Source organism: Echeneis naucrates, chromosome 18, assembly GCF_900963305.1.
Source record: "Echeneis naucrates chromosome 18, fEcheNa1.1, whole genome shotgun sequence".
NCBI classification, from domain to species: domain Eukaryota; kingdom Metazoa; phylum Chordata; class Actinopteri; order Carangiformes; family Echeneidae; genus Echeneis; species Echeneis naucrates.
Window position 1 is genome coordinate 3737030 of NC_042528.1, and position 18532 is coordinate 3755561.

The 18532-nt window shown below is 42.1% G+C and overlaps 1 protein-coding gene across 3 annotated transcripts in view; it reads right to left on the minus strand.

The window, feature by feature from the left end:
* Positions 1-18532, minus strand: part of svep1 (sushi, von Willebrand factor type A, EGF and pentraxin domain containing 1) — a 76994-nt gene that overhangs the window by 27816 nt on the left and 30646 nt on the right. For all 3 annotated transcript variants that reach the window (XM_029526013.1, XM_029526014.1, XM_029526012.1), the window contains exons 5-8: positions 7041-7199; positions 6181-6360; positions 2832-3011; positions 902-1096 (exon numbers count right to left, since the gene is read on the minus strand). In XM_029526013.1, the coding sequence (XP_029381873.1) occupies positions 902-1096; positions 2832-3011; positions 6181-6360; positions 7041-7199 (714 nt within the window). The remainder of the gene's footprint in view (positions 1-901; positions 1097-2831; positions 3012-6180; positions 6361-7040; positions 7200-18532) is intronic.

Consider the following 18532-nt stretch of genomic DNA (forward strand, 5'->3'; position numbering starts at 1 on the left):
CTGCTCTGCGCCACCTGTTTCACCTGCAAGGCATCTGGAGAGCTCAACTCATAATGATCTCCAGAGTCAGAGTCTGGAGTGAGAGCTCGGACACGGTATGGTTTGAGTTAGTGACCCGAAGCCTGCTTCAAAATGGGGTTAGCACCATTCACAAAGCAAAGAAAAATCCAGACGGGGGGAGCCGAGGATGGAAAAAAAAAAAAAAAAATCTCCCTCCAAGTTTCCTGCTGTTTTATTTTTAAATCTTCCTCTCTCTCTCTCTCTGTTTCTCCATATTCTGTATCTTTCTTTTTAGCTCTTTAAACAATCTCACTTTTTCAGCCTTGCAAATAAACTCAACACATTACAACTGTTGCTATGTCTAGCACTGCAATATTAATCGAGTCTTTCAAGCAGCCATATTGAACTTTAAAACAACACAATGGTGGAAAACCGTCTGGCACTGCCAAGTCCAGCCTAATAAGATCAGTGAGGATATTAACTTTTGAAAACCATCAATCCATCCTTACTTATTTTCTCAGTTTCAGTCCCGGCCTGCCGTATGGGATGACAGATTTAATTAGAGGGTTTATTCATAAGAATTATGTTGATGAGAAGATCAATTTGACTCTCGTGTCCTTGACGCCACTGCGAACCACATAATGTTGTTTATGCATCTCTATCTATTACACAAACACAATATGAAATGTAAACTCCTGGGCTTTAGCTGTGTTTATGCTGAGATAATTGCTGCCAGGCTCTATTTCCATACTTAGTGTACAGACACAGCAATGATCTCTTGGCGAGACAGAGAATAATTCAAACTCATCCCAAAGTGATTAGTGGAAAATAACACGAAGCTAAACTCCAATCATCCCACCTCCACACACACACACACACACACACAAAGATTGTGCGTCACCTGTACAGACGGCTTTATGGACGTTAGCTGTCCAGTTTCCTGATCCCATGCACACCGCCTTCCTGTTCCCTTGGAGACTGTAACCCTGACGACAGGCGAGCAGGCAAACAGAGCCCGGTGATGCCGCCCTCTTCCCACAGGCAGGTGGCGACAGGACGATGTTATTCAGGGCTACAATGGGGGGGCAACGCACCTCTGGGGAGAGAGCAGGAGAGAGCAGGAGATGAATCTGATATTGTCTTGTCTCATGACTTTTATTAATCAACTGCTGCTGGCTGTAAGCGTTTATTATCCATTAATGAGATACGACTTCCAGCAGGAAGGTTTGAGAATCTGAAGATACAGCCAGCCAAACTCTTTCAGGATCATGAGTGCATTTCCTGTTTTTACCCCATTGTGATAAAATCTCACTCTGGGCAGGCTACACTATAGCGACCAAAAACGAAACTATTTTCAGGCTGTGTGACATAAACTGGCACAAACACAATAAACATTTGGTCGGAAATCAACCTAAGAAAGCAGTGACCGCAGGATTTGTACATTAGAGCCTTTTCATGCATTTTGGGATGCAGGCTCATGTGGCTTTGCCTTGATGATGGTTAGATCATTTTCATTCTCTCCCTCTCTATCTCTGGCACTGGCTGCACGAGCAACCCAACGAAAGCGCACTGAGAGGGAGAGTTCAATCAGGTGAAAAAAATATCTCCACATCCTCTCAAGGCAGCTGGAGTGATCCAGTTTCACCACAGTGCAAACAAACACTAAAACAAACCTCCCAGCTGCAGCAGCAGCAGCCCATTGAGCACCCTTAGCTGCGTTGAAGGGGTAATGACAGTCTGCGGGCAAACACTGAGATGGTCAAACAAACAATCTGCAACTCAGAGGTCCGGGCGGAAAGAGATAGTTATCGATCAACTCTGAAGTGGACCAAGCGGGCGTTTTAAATAGAGTAGCTTAGCTGGTTGGTTGGAAGTGAGTCAGCGCGGGCCTGAGCAGTGAGGCCGGAGGTTTGTGGGTAAACACTCTCACACTGTCCCCTTTTTGTGCGTTGGTGTGCCTGACCGGGATGCTCTGCGGCGAGCATGAGTGTGTGCAACTATTTTAACTTAACTATCAGTTTTGAAGTGTGTGGAGAACTGTGTGCGTGTGTGTATGCGGTGACGGCAGCTCGGTGATGAGAAAGCAGATGTATCTTTCTGTTTATAATGTAGAGCAGCTCTGTGCAAACAAACACCATATGTTTTACCACCGTACATGTGCAAGTTACCTCATGTGTGGTCACATCTTTGAGAAAAGCCACAAGTTTTTACATAGAAATAGAGTCATTTGATAAATGATCTTTCAGTTTTTTCCAGCCCGGCAGAATTCAGTAACCTAAACAGATAATATGAGCTCGGAGTCAAATACAATCAGAGTGCGGAAGAAAGATATGCCGTTACAAAGAGACTCTATTGTGTAAGTTTGAGCGAATGCAGGATTGTTTGATTTATCATGGAAAAAATAATGCAAATTGAAGAATCTAATAAAGAAATCTAATTTAACTCAACAGATGAGGGAACCACATGGATTTGGACACAGATGTGACACAAACCAAAAAAAAGGTGGTTGAGATGGCTGAATTCCCCGAGGCAGGACATTAGCAAAGATACTGAGAGGAAACTCTGACCTGGTGTCTTCTGGCAGATGCTATTTGAATGTTTGCCAAAATGACCAAATAATATATATACACACAATACTTTATTAAATACTAAACAATTATGATTACAAAATGATTGATGTCACAAACCAGGCCATGTCTCTCTTTTGGATGCCTCAGTCAGGATGTGATGATTTTATTTCAGTTTAATTTTTCCTTGAGATGTGAGATAAACGTGATGAAGATGCATGCTGATGCAGGAGAAGAGGGCGGCTTGCTGTGATGAAGGCTTACCCACACACCGAGGTTGGGGTCCACTCCACTGGGAGTTGGCCTGGCAGGTGAGTCTGAAGTCTCCCTCCAGCCTGTAGCCTCGCTCGCAGCCCGCCTGACACTCCGCCCTGTACGAGGCGCCGCCATTGCTGCACCTCAGGAAGCCGTGCGTCGGTCGAGAGAGCGGCGGGCAGGAGCGTACTGCAGGGTCGAGAAACAAGACGTCAGATGAGCAACCAGCAAAACGGACACAGAACAGTCACTGTGTTATTCTTAAAGATTCATGGCTTGCGTTGCTCTTGCTAATTTCTCTTTTGAGTGCTTCATTTGATGATTTTAATATTTTTAAAAGCTGAAAGACTAAAGCAACAGAAAATCCTGGAAGTAAACAACAGCAGTTGACTCAAATTCTAACAATTTGACAGTCACAAAAATCATATTATCTTTGGCAACCAAACTACATTTAAAACAACAAGATTTATTTTTAGCCAAAGCCCGGGAAGAAAGAAGCCAGTGAGGTTGGACTAATTTAGCTTTATGAATGGCTCACATTGAAAAAGCAGCTCCACTAAAAGTCAGTCTGCCCTTCACTGACAAGTTTCCCTGCAGACTTGCACAATGTTTTGCTGTTGTTCACATGATTCTTTTCAGATGCTCTTTCCTGGAGGGGCTTTGTTGCTCTACCTTCTGCTACAAAATACACCAAAGATGTTCCGTTGGAGTCCAGGGCAGCCTTGGCCAGGACACAGTTTTCGCTTTCCTCTTTTCAAACTTGTGTGTTTTGTTTCACTGTTTTGGGGAAATGAATGTCCCATAAAGGCTTTGGACACTAGGAGCCATATTTTCATCTGCATTCATAATGTCTTCTCACCAACACCTTTTACATTCATGCAGCGCCATATCAGCTCACTGCCTCCTCTGTGTTTCACAGTTGGCATTGCGGCTGTCCTGTTAAAAAAATACTGGACTCCCTCTAATCCAGACTAATGTGTTTGGGTTTCATCTGACCAAAGAATGTGCTGCCAATATTCATCAAGCTTCGTTTAATGCTCTTTGGCAAAGTTCAGTCTTCTCATTTTGTGAGCGATGGTTTTCTTTTTAGATGGCATCTGCAGAGGTTGATTTCATGGAGCGTCCTTCGCACCGTCCCCTCGGTCCCCGATAGGCCACAGATAATCCCTGGGCTCTGTCAGAAGCTCTCACCGACTGCTTTTCAACATGGCAATGGCCACTGTGCACTCTGTGATTGGTAGGCTGTCTCCTCCGATACCTCCTGACCAAAGCTGCAACTGTGTTTGAGCCTTTCTATGAAGTCTCACAGTCTGGTTTTGTCCGTACTGAGGGAATTGCTAACCATGTGGAAATGTGTGGTGTTCACAGGTTGTTTTTCACCCTTGTTCATGCAGTTTCCCTAAATTGGAAATGACTGGTCGGCTCACTTCTGTTGCACTGAGGTTGTACTTTGGGGCCCATATTTTAAATCTACTCTTTCAGCGTTTGTTTTTGAAGTTACATGAGATGAAATCTCGTACACTTCGCTTTGGAAATACGATTCGTATTGCACTTAATTTTGTTGTACACTGTAAATCTGAATTGTGTGACTAAACAAAACCCGACCAGGATAACAAAAACATATCTAAATGATTTAATAATTTACGGTCTGCAGATGTTTTTGATCCAGGTTTGAGGACTTGATCAAAAACCAAGTTGTGTATATGAATCAGAGGAGAAGAGAAAGCAGTAAATCAGCTGCAGAAATGTACATCTCTATATCATCTGTAGCTATAAATTGGGACCTATCATTTCACCCAAAGCATGAAATCCCCTATGAAATAAAATTAAAAAAAAAAAAAAAAAAAAAAGAAAGTGGTATGTGTCTGTTCTTTATTATGCTGAGGTTTAGAAAAGGGCGTGTAGTGTGTTATTTCTCATCGCCACCCATCGACAGACTGGCGGTTCGGAGGAGACCCCCTCCCTCAGGGCTGAACTAACTGGGAGGTCCGACAGTATGTGGCAAAGATTAAACTTACAGACAGACGTTTGCACACACACTCAGAAATATATACCCAAAGCCACGCACTGTAAATCTCCCGCACACACACCCTTGAATATTCAGTGTCTTGGAATTTCTATGAGTCACTCTGTTGCCGTCTTTCTATTAATGCTGGCATCATCTACATTTTGACCCCTCCATCTCCCTCTTCTTCATTCTGTCCCATCTGCTTTCTTCAACTCCCTCACACTCATTACTTTCTGCACAGCCTAATGTCCTTCCTTTTATATTATTTCTTCTCATCATTCTCACTGTCTCTTAAATTGAACCAATCTTCGCCTTCATTTCTCTTCTTAACATTTGTTCTGGCAGACAGCAGTAGCCGCCCAGTAAATGTTGATTCCTTGTTCAAGCTAAACGCACATGAAGTAAATACACAGCAAGAAAATCCTTTACACATGAACTGTGTCCTGTCCTCGCTCGGTGGACAGTTGCAGCGAATCGAATTAACAGATCGACTCCTATGCTTCATCCCAATCAGTTGATAAAGTGCTGCATAAATGTTTATGAAAGTTTGCAGAGATCAGAGAAGTGTCGGGCTCTGAGGGCTTTGATGAAATCCCATAGTTTAATGAGGAATTATATGAGACATGTGGTGTGGAAGGACCTGCTGGATTTAATCAGACAAGCTTGTATGTTTGTGTGTGATTGCTGTATAACCAGCAGCATTGAAAGATACTGTAAAAACCTTTTTGCATCATGCAAGATAACACAAAAATCTCCAACCAGGAGCAATATAAAAATCAGATGCAAAAAGTGCGTCACTTAATGTTGAACATAAATTCAAAAATCAGCTGCAGATCAACAGATAAAGAGCTTACTTACTTTTCCAACCAATGAAATGTTGTTACATTCTTTTGCCTCTCTGGTCTAATTTTTTGTAATGTGAGTAATATGAGAGAGATGAAATAGGACTGGAACCAGAGGTGGAGATGGCCTGAAACCGTGAAGCCAGCAGGGCATCACAGCGGTTTTTGATTTTTGAAGTGGAAAATATGTGCGTGTTTTCATATATGAATTTTTCTAGTTCCAGCTTCTCCAATATGAAAATCTGCTGCCTTTCTTGATCATTGTTAGCTGACAGACTTTGGGTTTTGGATGTGATGGCTGAACAGAAACGGTGGGAAGAGATTCTGTTTTTTCTCATATTTTACAAAGTAAATGGACCCATTAATCAACAAATCATATTCATTCAGCGGCTCCAGATTCACTTCTACATATTATAAGTTGCTGAACTGAATTGTATAGAAAGCTGCCAAGTTGAGAGAAAGTTTCAAAGTTGGAAGACATGATGCTTCCTCCCTGATTTCTCCTCACCTCTACAGGTGGCAGGCGTCCCTGACCAGGTCCCGTCAGCCTGACACAGTCTGATGTTGGTCCCCTGGAGGTCAAAGCCGGGCTGGCATCGCATTCCGCAGGCCGCATCGAAGTGGTTGTTGCATACATTCTGGACAAAAAAGCCGTTCTCTGGAGGAAACAGCGCCGGACAGTGAACCACTGAAAGAGAAGAAAGGAGGGTTGGTGGTGCAGGCTGCTGCTGCAGGACAGACCAGAAACTTAATGTTCCTGTCAAAAACAATAGAAAAGTCTGGAAACTGAAAATTACAAGTTGTCAAACATCACCTCCCCACTCTGCACACAGGGAATAAATAAAGTACGATGGAGTCCATGAAACGGATGATTGATGACCACTATTTCGTTCAGATGAACGGCTGTGTGGAAATCACTGGCTCGTTCTTTGAGAAATGGGAGGGTCGTTGAAATTACTGGAAGCGGAGTCATGATACAGGATGCTCCAATCTCATACTTCTGTGGAGCACTTTGTTTGTCTTCCACTTTATTAATAAATATATCAATACATCTACCAGCGCTCGTGGTCTTACCGCCAGCATCTGAGATTCACTGCCCTCACCCTGAGGTTTTCTTGGCCACAAAGTCTCCCCATATTTCTTCCTCTATAGAGTGTTTTCACTCAGGATTAAAACCTTTATCATCTTGATTATTGAAACCACATGCAGCCCTCAAAGTTGAACTGTTGTTGAAATGTTGCCTGTTTCCAGTTGGATGTCTCCACAAACTCGACTGGTCCGTATTGACTGACAAACCATGTGGAGAAAATTTGAAAGGAGAAGTCTGATTTCCTAGCAGAGCGTGTTACAGGATGTCTGTACACTCACCCTGGCAGCCCATGCCTCTTTGCCGATAGCCTGGTTTACAGATGCAGTCGCTGACGGAGGTGCTCCCCGGCTGGGAGGTGTGCTGCGGGTCGGGGCACGGCAAACAGGTGCTCAGACCTCCTGGAGTCCCCTCTGGTTTGTACGTGCTGGGCGGACATGCTGCCGGGATGAGCAGAGGTAATGCTAGTTATGATATATACATACAGTCTAATGCTGTATGAGAGAGAGCAGGGTGGAAAGAAGGATGATGGTCGTGTTTAAAAGAAAATTAAGATGAAATGGAAAAAGGATGGCTAAAAACCTGACTGAAACCAAAAAAAAAAAAAAAAAAACAAAACATCCTCATAGATTTATGTGGAAACTTAGATCAGATTCATGTCTGGACATACAGTGGTGTTAAATGATCCAACGGTCAGCATCTTAATTATTCCAAGCAGGGAAAAGTATTTTGTGGCGCCAAACACCAGCGTCCATTTTTAATTAGAGAGAAATACAACTATCAATGAAAGATTTATGGGCATTTAAAAGCAGCTATGGTTTGCATGCGAGCACACATGGGCTACATTAGAAAGAGCCTTTTGATCACCTGCACGCGCAGACTCTCGCAGACACACACAGAAACGACGGAGAATGTTTTCGATCAGCATCACCTGAGTTGGATCAGAGGACATGCTGTACAGATAAAGGGGAAGGGTTCAGAGGAAGTTCCTCCAGCATTCTTCCACTCAGCATCAATCACAGAAAGCAGCAAGTGCATCGATTACACTGCGGAGTGGAAATGAATGACTGGATTCCATCTCCTGCTCTTATCAGGGTTCAAAGGGAACTTTCACATGGGCTCGCTCTGGGATTTTCCTGCTTAAATGTGAGATAACTGATGTAATATGCAGGGATATTTTCAGTGACGGTATCTTATTCTATAATATTCACTGATCTCATGAGTCTATGATGTTTAACTCCTTCAAACTATCTTCAAAACTCAGTTGGTGATTATCTGAATTATGTTATTAACAGCAGAAAGAGCCCTTATCAGCCATTACATGGGTAGTTTCACATGAGCAATTTGCTGTGCTGACAGTTCCCATAATTCACAGCAATTACTGGCACACAAGGGCAAAACCTTTATCAGTTTTTAACCAAACTGAGCAATTTCCTTGTGATGCTTTTGTTCCTGTGTATCCAAACAACTTTAAAAGGAAGCTTTAAAGGAGGAAAAAAATTAAACAAAACAAACCAAAAAACTTCACTACAGCCACAATATCTTTGATGACTGCCGGTGTTATATGCATGTGCACGTGACTCACGCCGACTGTTTTAACCATTCCACTCGTAGTTATGGCCAGCAAAGCCCTCTCATGATACTGCAGACTTGTAAACTGGTGTGAAGCTGGAATCCGTGTTTAAGTAATCAGAGTAATCTCAGTGTTCTCATTAATCCGACTCTTTCATCTGCGGGGCCCACATGACCCAGGTTTACTGTGTGTGACCCCGTTCACACCAGACTCCGCAGATTACAGGTGTCACTTATTTCCCAGCCTCTGCTGTTAACGTCACAGGATATTCAAGTCAATCCAGAAGTTTTTTTTCCCCCGTTAATTGGAAAAACAAACCCATTTAATACTGAGTGCAGGCGGTTTCCGGATCCAAACAGGCTCCAAAGAAAAAGGGAGTTTCCGACAGCTTTTTAGACAGTTTCATTTGGTGTTGCACATTTCAAATGACAAAATAATAAACTCATGACCCACACCCACACACATCATTTGAACACTTTAAATGAAAAAATTAAAAAGAAAATGTTTATCCCAATGGGAAATCTGAAAGCATTCAAAGCCCTTTAGTGTTTCATAATTATAATATCCTTTTTGTCACTATCTCAGTTTGTTGGCAGCAGTTCAGAGCGATTTAGTAAACTGTGAAGCAGGCTCATTTGTAAGCTGTACTGTAGGTGTGACGGAGAATCCACAGAACTAATATTCTTCACAACTCATTTACTCACCACTAAGCCAGAGGCCAGGTGTGAATTTCCACTGCTGAGCTAATGCCAGACTGACGCTAACTCCCCCTCCCTGTTGAAACCAGTCGGTAGGTCAGCCAGAAGATGTTAACTGACTGTAAATCAAGCAGGCGCTGTTGGCACCGAAACACACCCAGTATCCCAAACCAACTGGACACACACACAAATAAAAACCTTAGTTTTCAGTTTCATTTGATAACAGAAGGAGCAACGTGTCCTTCCAGTGCCCCTCAGAGTCAGAGGAGGCATCTTACATAAGGCGGGACAACAGCGTCCACTGTCCAAGTCCCTGGGAGTCAGTTTTACAGCTTCATTTAGGGCTAAGAGGAAACTCATCTTTAATGTGAATAATAACTCACTGCATCATTTGTGATTTTAGTTCCTGATATGCAGCCAGTGTTGGCAGGTCGAACATACACGGACGTCTCATCACACACACGATAGAAAAGCTCGGCCTGGAGGTGGGATGAACAGGAAGGGATAAATGAAACAACAAGTACCCACGAGTCTAAAATTAAATGGAAAAGCTGGAAGGTGAATGTGGAGAAAACTGTGTCAATTTCCTTTAAAATATATCCATGACTTCAGCCAGAAGACAGACCCCATTCTGAAACCTCGTGCTGGACTGAATTACGCAGCAGCCAATCGTCTCATTTTTGGGTCCATCTACTTGCTGTCTACGGCTGCGGCGTTAACTCCACTTCACTGTACCCTTCATTTAGAGAGGAAGTGGACCGAGCGCGGCCAGATGACCATAAAACAGAGTCTGCTGTGGCTGAACTGGCTGTTGCCAAATGTAGAGACAGCAGCTGGTCAAAGAAAACTACTGTACCCAGTAATGATCTTCGGAAAGGGTGAGCCTCAAAGAACAGCAGCTTTTTTCTGAGTTGCAACAATATTTAAGCCATCCTAATAACTAATAATTAAATATAATGACATGCTATAACGTCAATAGGTTTAATACTTTCTAATTCTCTGTGTCACCGTTTATGTTTAATGGTTTCTTTAGAAATCTGCAGGGAGAGAAATTATACTTCAATAAAGGCCAAACTATCCTCTTTGAGAGTAGACGGGAGATAAATGTAAAGTAGATAAAACAATGATTGGTTGATTTTCCAGCACGGCATGCCCCCTTCATCACTCAGAGAAATTGGGAAGCGACGTCAGCTGCTACAACCACTGAACTGAGGTCTGCTTCGTCTCCTATTGGAGCTCAAGTCTGGCAATAGAAAAACAAATGTAAAAAAAAAAAAAAAAAAAAAAAAAAAGATTTAGAAACACAACAAGGAGTCCTGATTGTGGGTGACATGTTCCTCCACTACGATGAATTGAATGTTAGCGCCTCCTTCACGGTCCTGATGCTATAAATACCTTCTAACAATCTGCTGCTAAATTATTCTGATAATTTCGTTAGTTACTCTTCTCTGACTGATGATTCAGAAAAACAGCAGTTGTCTGACAGACTTACTCGGGCTCTTTTCAAAGTTAAAATGAGGTCACATACCTTTGCGACCTGATTTTCTAAGGCGAGCATCTCCAGCAGGACTCAGCAGACACATTAATGGTCGAGTATTTGATTTGTGCGGTACTCCTCCAGGCACTAGGGGGAGTAATGTCATGGCGAGGGAGTCTGGCTGTCATAAAATTATTTAAAAGCTTCAAGGCAGCAAACAAGTGCTGCTTATTGTAAAGGAACATTTTATGACTGTCAGACAACTTCAAGTCTAGTTTTTATTTTACTTTGTATACAAATCTTATTTGGTAAATTATACACATCACAGATTGTGGACATGATAAATCAAAGTAGCATGACACAAAGCGTCATTTTTTTTTTTTTTTTGAGGATCTAATTTTTTCAAGAACACGACCAAACAGTCAGACACTGCAGTAAACAGCCTGTAGCGGTTAATGCACGGGACTGAGTCGCTACAGATGGTTTTGATGCTTTCAAGGACAATAAGAAAAATATACCAGACTCACAGTGGGCAGTTAAAATTGAATATGAATGTGGGACTAAGATATTTTCTTCCTTTTTCTTCTCCTGCATTACCAAAGGCAGCATTTCACATATGAACATGAATAAAAACAAGATTCAACTCTCTTCGGATTCAAGAGGAAGTCAAAAAAGAAATATGAAGGACAAAACCAAACATAGGCTCGCTCATCTGCTAAACTCTTTTCTCCGAGCATGAATCAAGCCCTTGAAGCTGGCAGACTCGTCAGGTCCAGGAGCCAAAGTTACTATCACACGAGAATCTCATCTCTCTGGGGGACTGTGTTCGATTAGCCAGGCCTAAAAACAGAGAGGGACTGATATGATGAAAAGAGATCCAGTGAGAGAGCAGGAACATCTGCCTCCTCGGCCACAATGACAAACAGAGAGAGTGAGAGTTAGTGAGTGGTTTTCATCTTAGAAGGATGTATTCTGCTTAGTCCAACTAAAATCCACAATCACATGCTTGCAAACACACATGCCAATCCCTGTAGTAATCACACACACAGTTTCCCACATGTTATTTTCAACACAAACCATTTTTTTTTAAAGGGAGAATGAACCGAGAACTAACAAAAACTGACAGATTCACTTCAATCCAGCTAGAAACAATTTCAAACCACAAAATAATCTGAAGAGTCAGTGCGTGTTAGAGCCGGGCATCAAACCAAAACATGCTTGGTACCAATGTAAATGCATCTTTAGAACAAAGTAATAAAAACTATGAAGCACTGAGAGGATGGATGAAACATTTGGTCCAATTCATCATGTTGTTTACTTCTTCTTTGATCAAACCTTCTGCCTGACTTCAATCTAGATTTTTGCCAATTTCAGAGCATTTTTATTTGGGCATGTTCGTGCCTGGCTGCTTTTGTTCAGACACCGCACAACATCTTTCAAAAACACAGTTTTTGTTTTTGAAAAGAGGTTATTATGGAGTGGAATCAATCGTTTCAGAGAAAGGTAGTGTTTGATCATTTGAAAATAATCGCCTTCACGTAATACTCAGCCATGTAGACAACTCAGCAGGTGATTTCAGACAGATTTTAACAAGTAAAAGTGGAGAGAGACTATAAACGTCATCTTCTGGTGAAATGAACAGAAAAGACCCTTTTTGCTATACTATTCTTTTCTTCTGAGAAGAATCATTGTATTATCATATTGCCACTTTTCCACATACAGCTTGGAACCACTAATATGACTAAAACCACTGAAATGCTATCCAGTTAAAAAATGCAAACAAAACAGTTTCCTTCTGTGATTTTTTGGATGTTTGAGCTTTTAATGAGTGAAAACTAAGTGGAAAAAAAAAAAAACTGATGAATGGGTATCAATTGAAGATGATCCATATGTGTTTGTGTTTCTATAACGTTTCCAAACCCAGAAGAGACTGCAAACCTTGCAGACGTCAAATAATTCAACAGTAAAGTGGCATTAGATGATCTGGATTATCCCCAGTTTTGGTGGGTGGTTCTTTAGCCCACGCACCAGTCCTGCACAGGGTCAGGCGCAAATTTGTTCAGTACTTTTTGAATGATCCTGCAGATAAATAAACCCACGTGTTAAAATAGAAACCTGCTTAATTTGGTGAAAATGTATTAAAAAAAAATGTCTTCTACGGTCTGAAAAAGCCAGACGACTGACGTTAACATACAATAAATAAATAGTAAATAGTGATCCAGTTCATTTACACAACTGTCGCTGTCACCACAAGGCCATAACATTATAGGATTTATGTGTGAAACCAAATATGAAAGTATCAGATATTTTTGTGACTTTGTAATATTCATGCTTCTGTGACCCAGTTCTGTCTATCTGTTCCCTTAAAAACCAAACAATGGAGACACAGCGAGTCCAGCAATGTAGTGAATAGGCCCCTAAATTTGGACAGAGGCCTGCGGTTGGAAGTCCTCTCACACAAGAAATGTTGTTAAGTTGGACCTTAAATTCCAGGGGTTTTCTCTGAGAAAACAATGTTCACATGCGAGGAAACTTTCCACTCCTTACTGAGACTTCCCATTCACGCTTCAATGAAAACGAACAATTAAAACGTGTAGCCTAACCTACGAAAGAATGCATAAAGAAACTACTGCTGCCTCTGAATGGTTCATTTCAGGTAGACACCGTCTGTACACATGAACACGGAGCCAGCAGACGACGTGCATCACACATTGAATTCATCTGGACCACCAGGTGAGCTTCACGTGGTGGGATGTGAAGAATGTAAATGACACATTCTCTGTGCAGCCATGACGGACATTAATCCTCCAAGTGTCAGAAAGCAAAACATATCCTTCTCTAATAGTGATGACTGGAAATGGCACTTCCTCATTCAGCAGTGAAAAGCTGCCATGAAAAGAAAGAGCTGCTTGGATACTTTGCCTCGCGTTTCCAGAGTTTCAAGATGGACACGTGACACTGGATCTGTGAGCTCCTTGAAGAAAGACACTAGAGACCTTTCAGCTCAAATAAAATTTCGATTTCAGGTAATTATTGTGAACCAGGAAGTACCCAGCTGCTGGTTTTAGGCTCCACTGAGAAATATCACACAGCCTAAAGCCAGCTGTCACCTGGTCTAGTTATCGCCTCACTTGGGGATTTGCTTTGCCCCTTCGTAGAGTTCAAGACGGAATCCAAGATGTGCAGTGAGATCCTGCAACAAGAAAGTTCAGAGAAATTTTCCAACCTCAGCACTTGGGTCACCCGAAGCTGAACAGGTTTGGGAATCCTAATACCACAGAGCATCAGGAGCTCTAAATCATATCGTCACAGTATCATTGAAGTCTGGTCTGCTCTGCAGCTGGATTTCAGTTAAAAAGGGGTGGGGGAGCTGGTGGAGGCGAGATGTGGCTGCTGAACAGCTGTCCACCTACACATCCTCTGTCTGGGGGCGGGGCAGCTGGGGGACCTCCGTGGACCCCCCCCGATCCAAAGGAATGCACAACTCATGCAATGTGATGTGAGGCGGTGTTTGGAGAGGAAACTGAGGAAGTTCACTGCCGCCTCCGTCTCTGCTTGCCTGCTTATTATTCAATCCTTTTCTCGAAGGAGAATGATTTCACCACAATCGCTGGACACATTTTACAGATTCCCAAGGACAGGGAGACTGCCCTGTTCGCTTATTACAGACTCCGGAAAAAATTGGGGATGATCAGGAGAGCAAAGCAAAACCGCAACACAACTGTACAAACACAGGTTGGTCTCCAGTCTGGTGTGCCTGATTACAGATGTCAGTGTGCTGAAAAATGTTGTGATAGCAGGCCACGGCATGATCTCAGCACACACAGGAGAACACAACAACACTCACAACGTTAACACAAAGGCCAGTCCTCGTGTAATTGCACCGGATCCTGATGTGTCTTCTCACATCGTGCATGCAAACACACATAAACATACCATGAAATATCCCAGCAGATGTGCACGAATGCTCATGCATACACAAAACTGCCACACACACACATTCGTCCGTTCCCACAGTAGCCTCAGAGTTGATGTTTCCCCACTGGGAGTTTTAGGGAGTGATCCTGCTAAACAGATTTGTCTGACAGGACACAGATCCATCCAAGGTTGTGTGCTTCTGTATTTCTCTGTGCATCTTTGTTGTTGCACTATCGCACACAAAAGAACGTGCTTGAATTCTGTAGCTATGTCAGAACAGAAGCTAAACGCTCTTCCAGGAAGTTGGCCGTTGCTGACTTCCTCAACACTTATCCTTTGACCTTTTGTCGTAGCGTGAATCCTTCTTCATCGCACACAGTCGGCTCACACACAGAGGAGTTGAGAAAGTGAAAGGAAGTGCGGAGGGAGGGGGGCGGTGGCTTACAGAGCGTGGAGGAGGGTCTGTGAAAGAATCCAGAGACAGACGAGGGTCACAGAAAGGGACTAACATGTTGGATTAGAAGGAGGACAAAGGCCTGCGAAGAGATACTGGAGAGAAGCATTTAAAGTGAAATGGGTCCATTTGTCGGTTTAAATTATGTGTGAGAGAGAAACAGAGGCACAACCAAGTTCAAACATTCAGACCAATAAGTTAAAGTGGAGAAGATGTTAAATGATGGTGATATTTATGCCTCTTAGCAGTGTGTGCTATTAAAAAAGCTTCACAAAAGAGAACAATGACACTTCTGGTGGCTTCGCTGACTTCTGGTACGAGTTAACGGAGTCAGTGTTGATTATGTTGTGTAACAGGAGCTGTGCTTGATTTGTCTGTGGTGGCAACAGCATGTGAGCAGAACTGCTTGAATAAAAAGCAATTAATTTTCGATGATATAATTTCTTGAAATATGGAAAACAAAAAACTGGTTGTTTTTTTTTAAGATGTGTGAGGGGTTCATATATTTTTTGAAAGGAATCATCGTTTCAAGATTTATGAATGAAAGCTGTTAGAAAAGGTTTTTTTCATGTTGGTTTTACACGAAAACTCTGGAAAGTGTCTGTGAAATTAAATTTGTCATCAATTGTTCTTACTGAGAGTTTTTACTCGTCTGATTTACGGCAGGAAAGACGTGGTTGCATAACACGCACATTTTAAAGTCCCCTGAGGCCAATTTAAAATTTGAAACTACAGAATTTGACTTGAGTTGAAACCAACGGTCCTCAAGCCAAATAGAAAAGATTCAGCGGATTTTGGTTTCTCACCTTTAAGAATCTTATTTCCATATTTGATGTGTTTTATGAATCAATCAGTGTAAAGAGACGATCAAACAATTAACTGCCTGAATGGTGCAGCAGTGGATGGCAGCGCGATAGGAGGGAAGACGGAGGGACAGATGGACAGAGGTGGCGTGTTAATGGCACAGTGAGGTGGCTGTTTCACGGCTCCTTGTTCTTCATGCTCTCCAGCAGAGGAGGGGCTTATTAGGGCCAGTTTATAGCCCGACTCCTTTTTATACACACAGACACACACAATTTATAACAGGCCTGTCTGCTTTACAGCATCGCTGACCTACAAACACAGCAGCAGTAGTCATCAATTAAAGCCTTTACAGACCTATATGTGTCATTTAATGAGGGAAGAGAAGGTGGAAACATGTGGCGCTCAGGGAGGGGCTAGTATGGATTTCAACCCTGAACTGTAAGCACTGTAAGATTGATGTACATAATCTGCTCTCCAAAGAAAAAACTTCAAACACCATTTTACACTTAAGACTGTTCAAAAGCGCCGGAGGCCATCTTAAACTCAGGGACCTTTTAAAAACCAGCAGAAAAACACCTTTCCATCCATTTCCCCCCTCTGCCTCATCTTGTATTTCACATAAAACCACATTATTTGGGGTTCTGTCATAATAACAATGTACTGACATCTGAGGTCACTGCTTTAAGTCCGACAGGAGAAGAAACTCCAGTGCAAACAAGCAAGCAATTGGTTTCTCTACCTCTGTGTTTGGAGTTAAATACAGTGAACTGAGTGCAGGAGTCCAAAGTCAGTGTCTAAACCATCACAGATATTTACGACAGTCTATTTCGGATTTTTACCATTTTAATATTCACCTGCTTTCTAATCCAAATACATTTGGTAATCAGGGTTTCATTTCAAACCATCGCTCTTCCACAATAACAATATCTTCAGCTCTGCAGAAGTACAGAATAAACGTTGGACCTGACAGTGACCTGAAAATAAGTATCTTGGAAATTGAGTTTTGGAAACACGGACCAAAGTGATGTTGTAAACAAAAGGTAATATTCTTATTATTGCCATCCCTTAATCACTACAAAAACAATTCTTCAATAAGTTTGGCTGTTGTTCTTAGGCTTATCTTTTTTTTATTCAGAGACAGAGGATATATATACACAACGCTTTATTAACAGTCCCAGCCTAACTTGTATATTTCATTCCTCCGTAATAAGACTTTAATGTTTCATTTTTATTAACAGAACATCATATAACATGTCGCAGGTTGTAAATCACTTCGAAATTATATTCCATATAAATAATCTTTATAACTGAGCCCATTAGTTTTAGTCCCCCCCACTCCTCTCTCCGTCTGGCTCAGAGCCAGTCTGATCTTTGGCTGGTTACTGAAAACTCTCCACCCATCCAAAGGTGCATGACTCCGGGGTAAGAACTCCCCCTCCCCCTCTTTCCACTCTTAACTCACCAAAGAAAAACAAAAACCTGAATTTCCCTCCAATCAGTTTAAGCAATTAATGGGAGTTAGGCGAGGTGGTGCTCAACCCCCCTCAAAAACAACCCTCCTCCACTTGTCGTCAGGAAATCACAGCTCACAGCTAGACCCAAACTGAGCCAGGATCTGTGTCGGACAACTAAAGCTGAACACTGAGAAACAAGGAGGTGGACAGATGCAGATGTGCCGGACAGAAGCAGACAGTCTGCTCTGGTTATTGATGCTATGGGGATTAGGATTTATGCAGTTGGAGAAAATAGAGTGTTTATGTAACATGTTGGATGAGTTGACCGAGCACACCTCTCTGGTGGAAATATATTAACTTCTAAAAACATCTAAGTGCGCATTACAGCGGCTGAGCAAACAGAAGGCTACTTTCATCCATCTGCTAGCAGAGGATGGCCAGACACACCTGACGGTTAGTAACACAAACCCATCTGGGAAAGCCTTCGTTGGAAACTCCTTTGGAAAAGGCAGGCACGTTCAAAGAAAGACTTGGCAGGTGATTGGTTAAACCGTCGGGCCGTCACATGACGTAGTCAGAGAATGCCGAAGAGGGAACGCTACAAGACAACAAACTGTCATATGAGGAGCTCTTAAAGCTGGTTAGCATGTCGTCTTTGTTGAGTTTCCTCCTGGTCAAAACGAACAAAGGCAGACATCGGGGCCTTCTGGGCCAGATCGGTGTAAGAGCTTCATAAGACCTTTCACCTTTCGCTGCTGAGAAACACCATTCTGGTCAAAGAAAGGTGTGTGCTCTAAATATTAAAAGCATTTCTATCCACGCCAACAGTGAGGCTTTTAGTTAGTTTTAGCCAGTTAACTTCTTCTGTCCTGACTACAGTAGCTTCAGTGATCGTGCATGAATTCTTATTGAATATACAATTGGCATGAAATTTAATGATCAAAGTTCATGAAGGTGTTTATTGTCATTCTTACTGATTTCTTATTTGTTATGTTGAGACCTTTTTGATTTAATTTCTTAAAGCGTCCACAGGAGTGAGTGTGTGTGTGTGTGTGTGTGTGTGTGTGTGTGTGTGTGTGTGTGTGTCAGCTCTCTTTCAGTTTGGGCTGAGATTTATTTATTTGTGTGTATGTTACTGTTAACACAAACTCAGCAAACGTAAATGGATTTATTTTGTATTTATCTGTTCACTTTGTCTCCTTCAGCATTGTTGAAGTTTATTCCACATGTAGAGTGACTGCTATTTGTTCAAGTTAAGGCTGTTATTTTTCCTTTTTCTTTTTTAATATGGGTATAAAAACAAACTTATTAAGGGAGTATTTAAAGGTATAATACTTATTTACATCACTGCAATAATGTATCATGCCCATCTAGACTGTGTGGTATAATCAGACT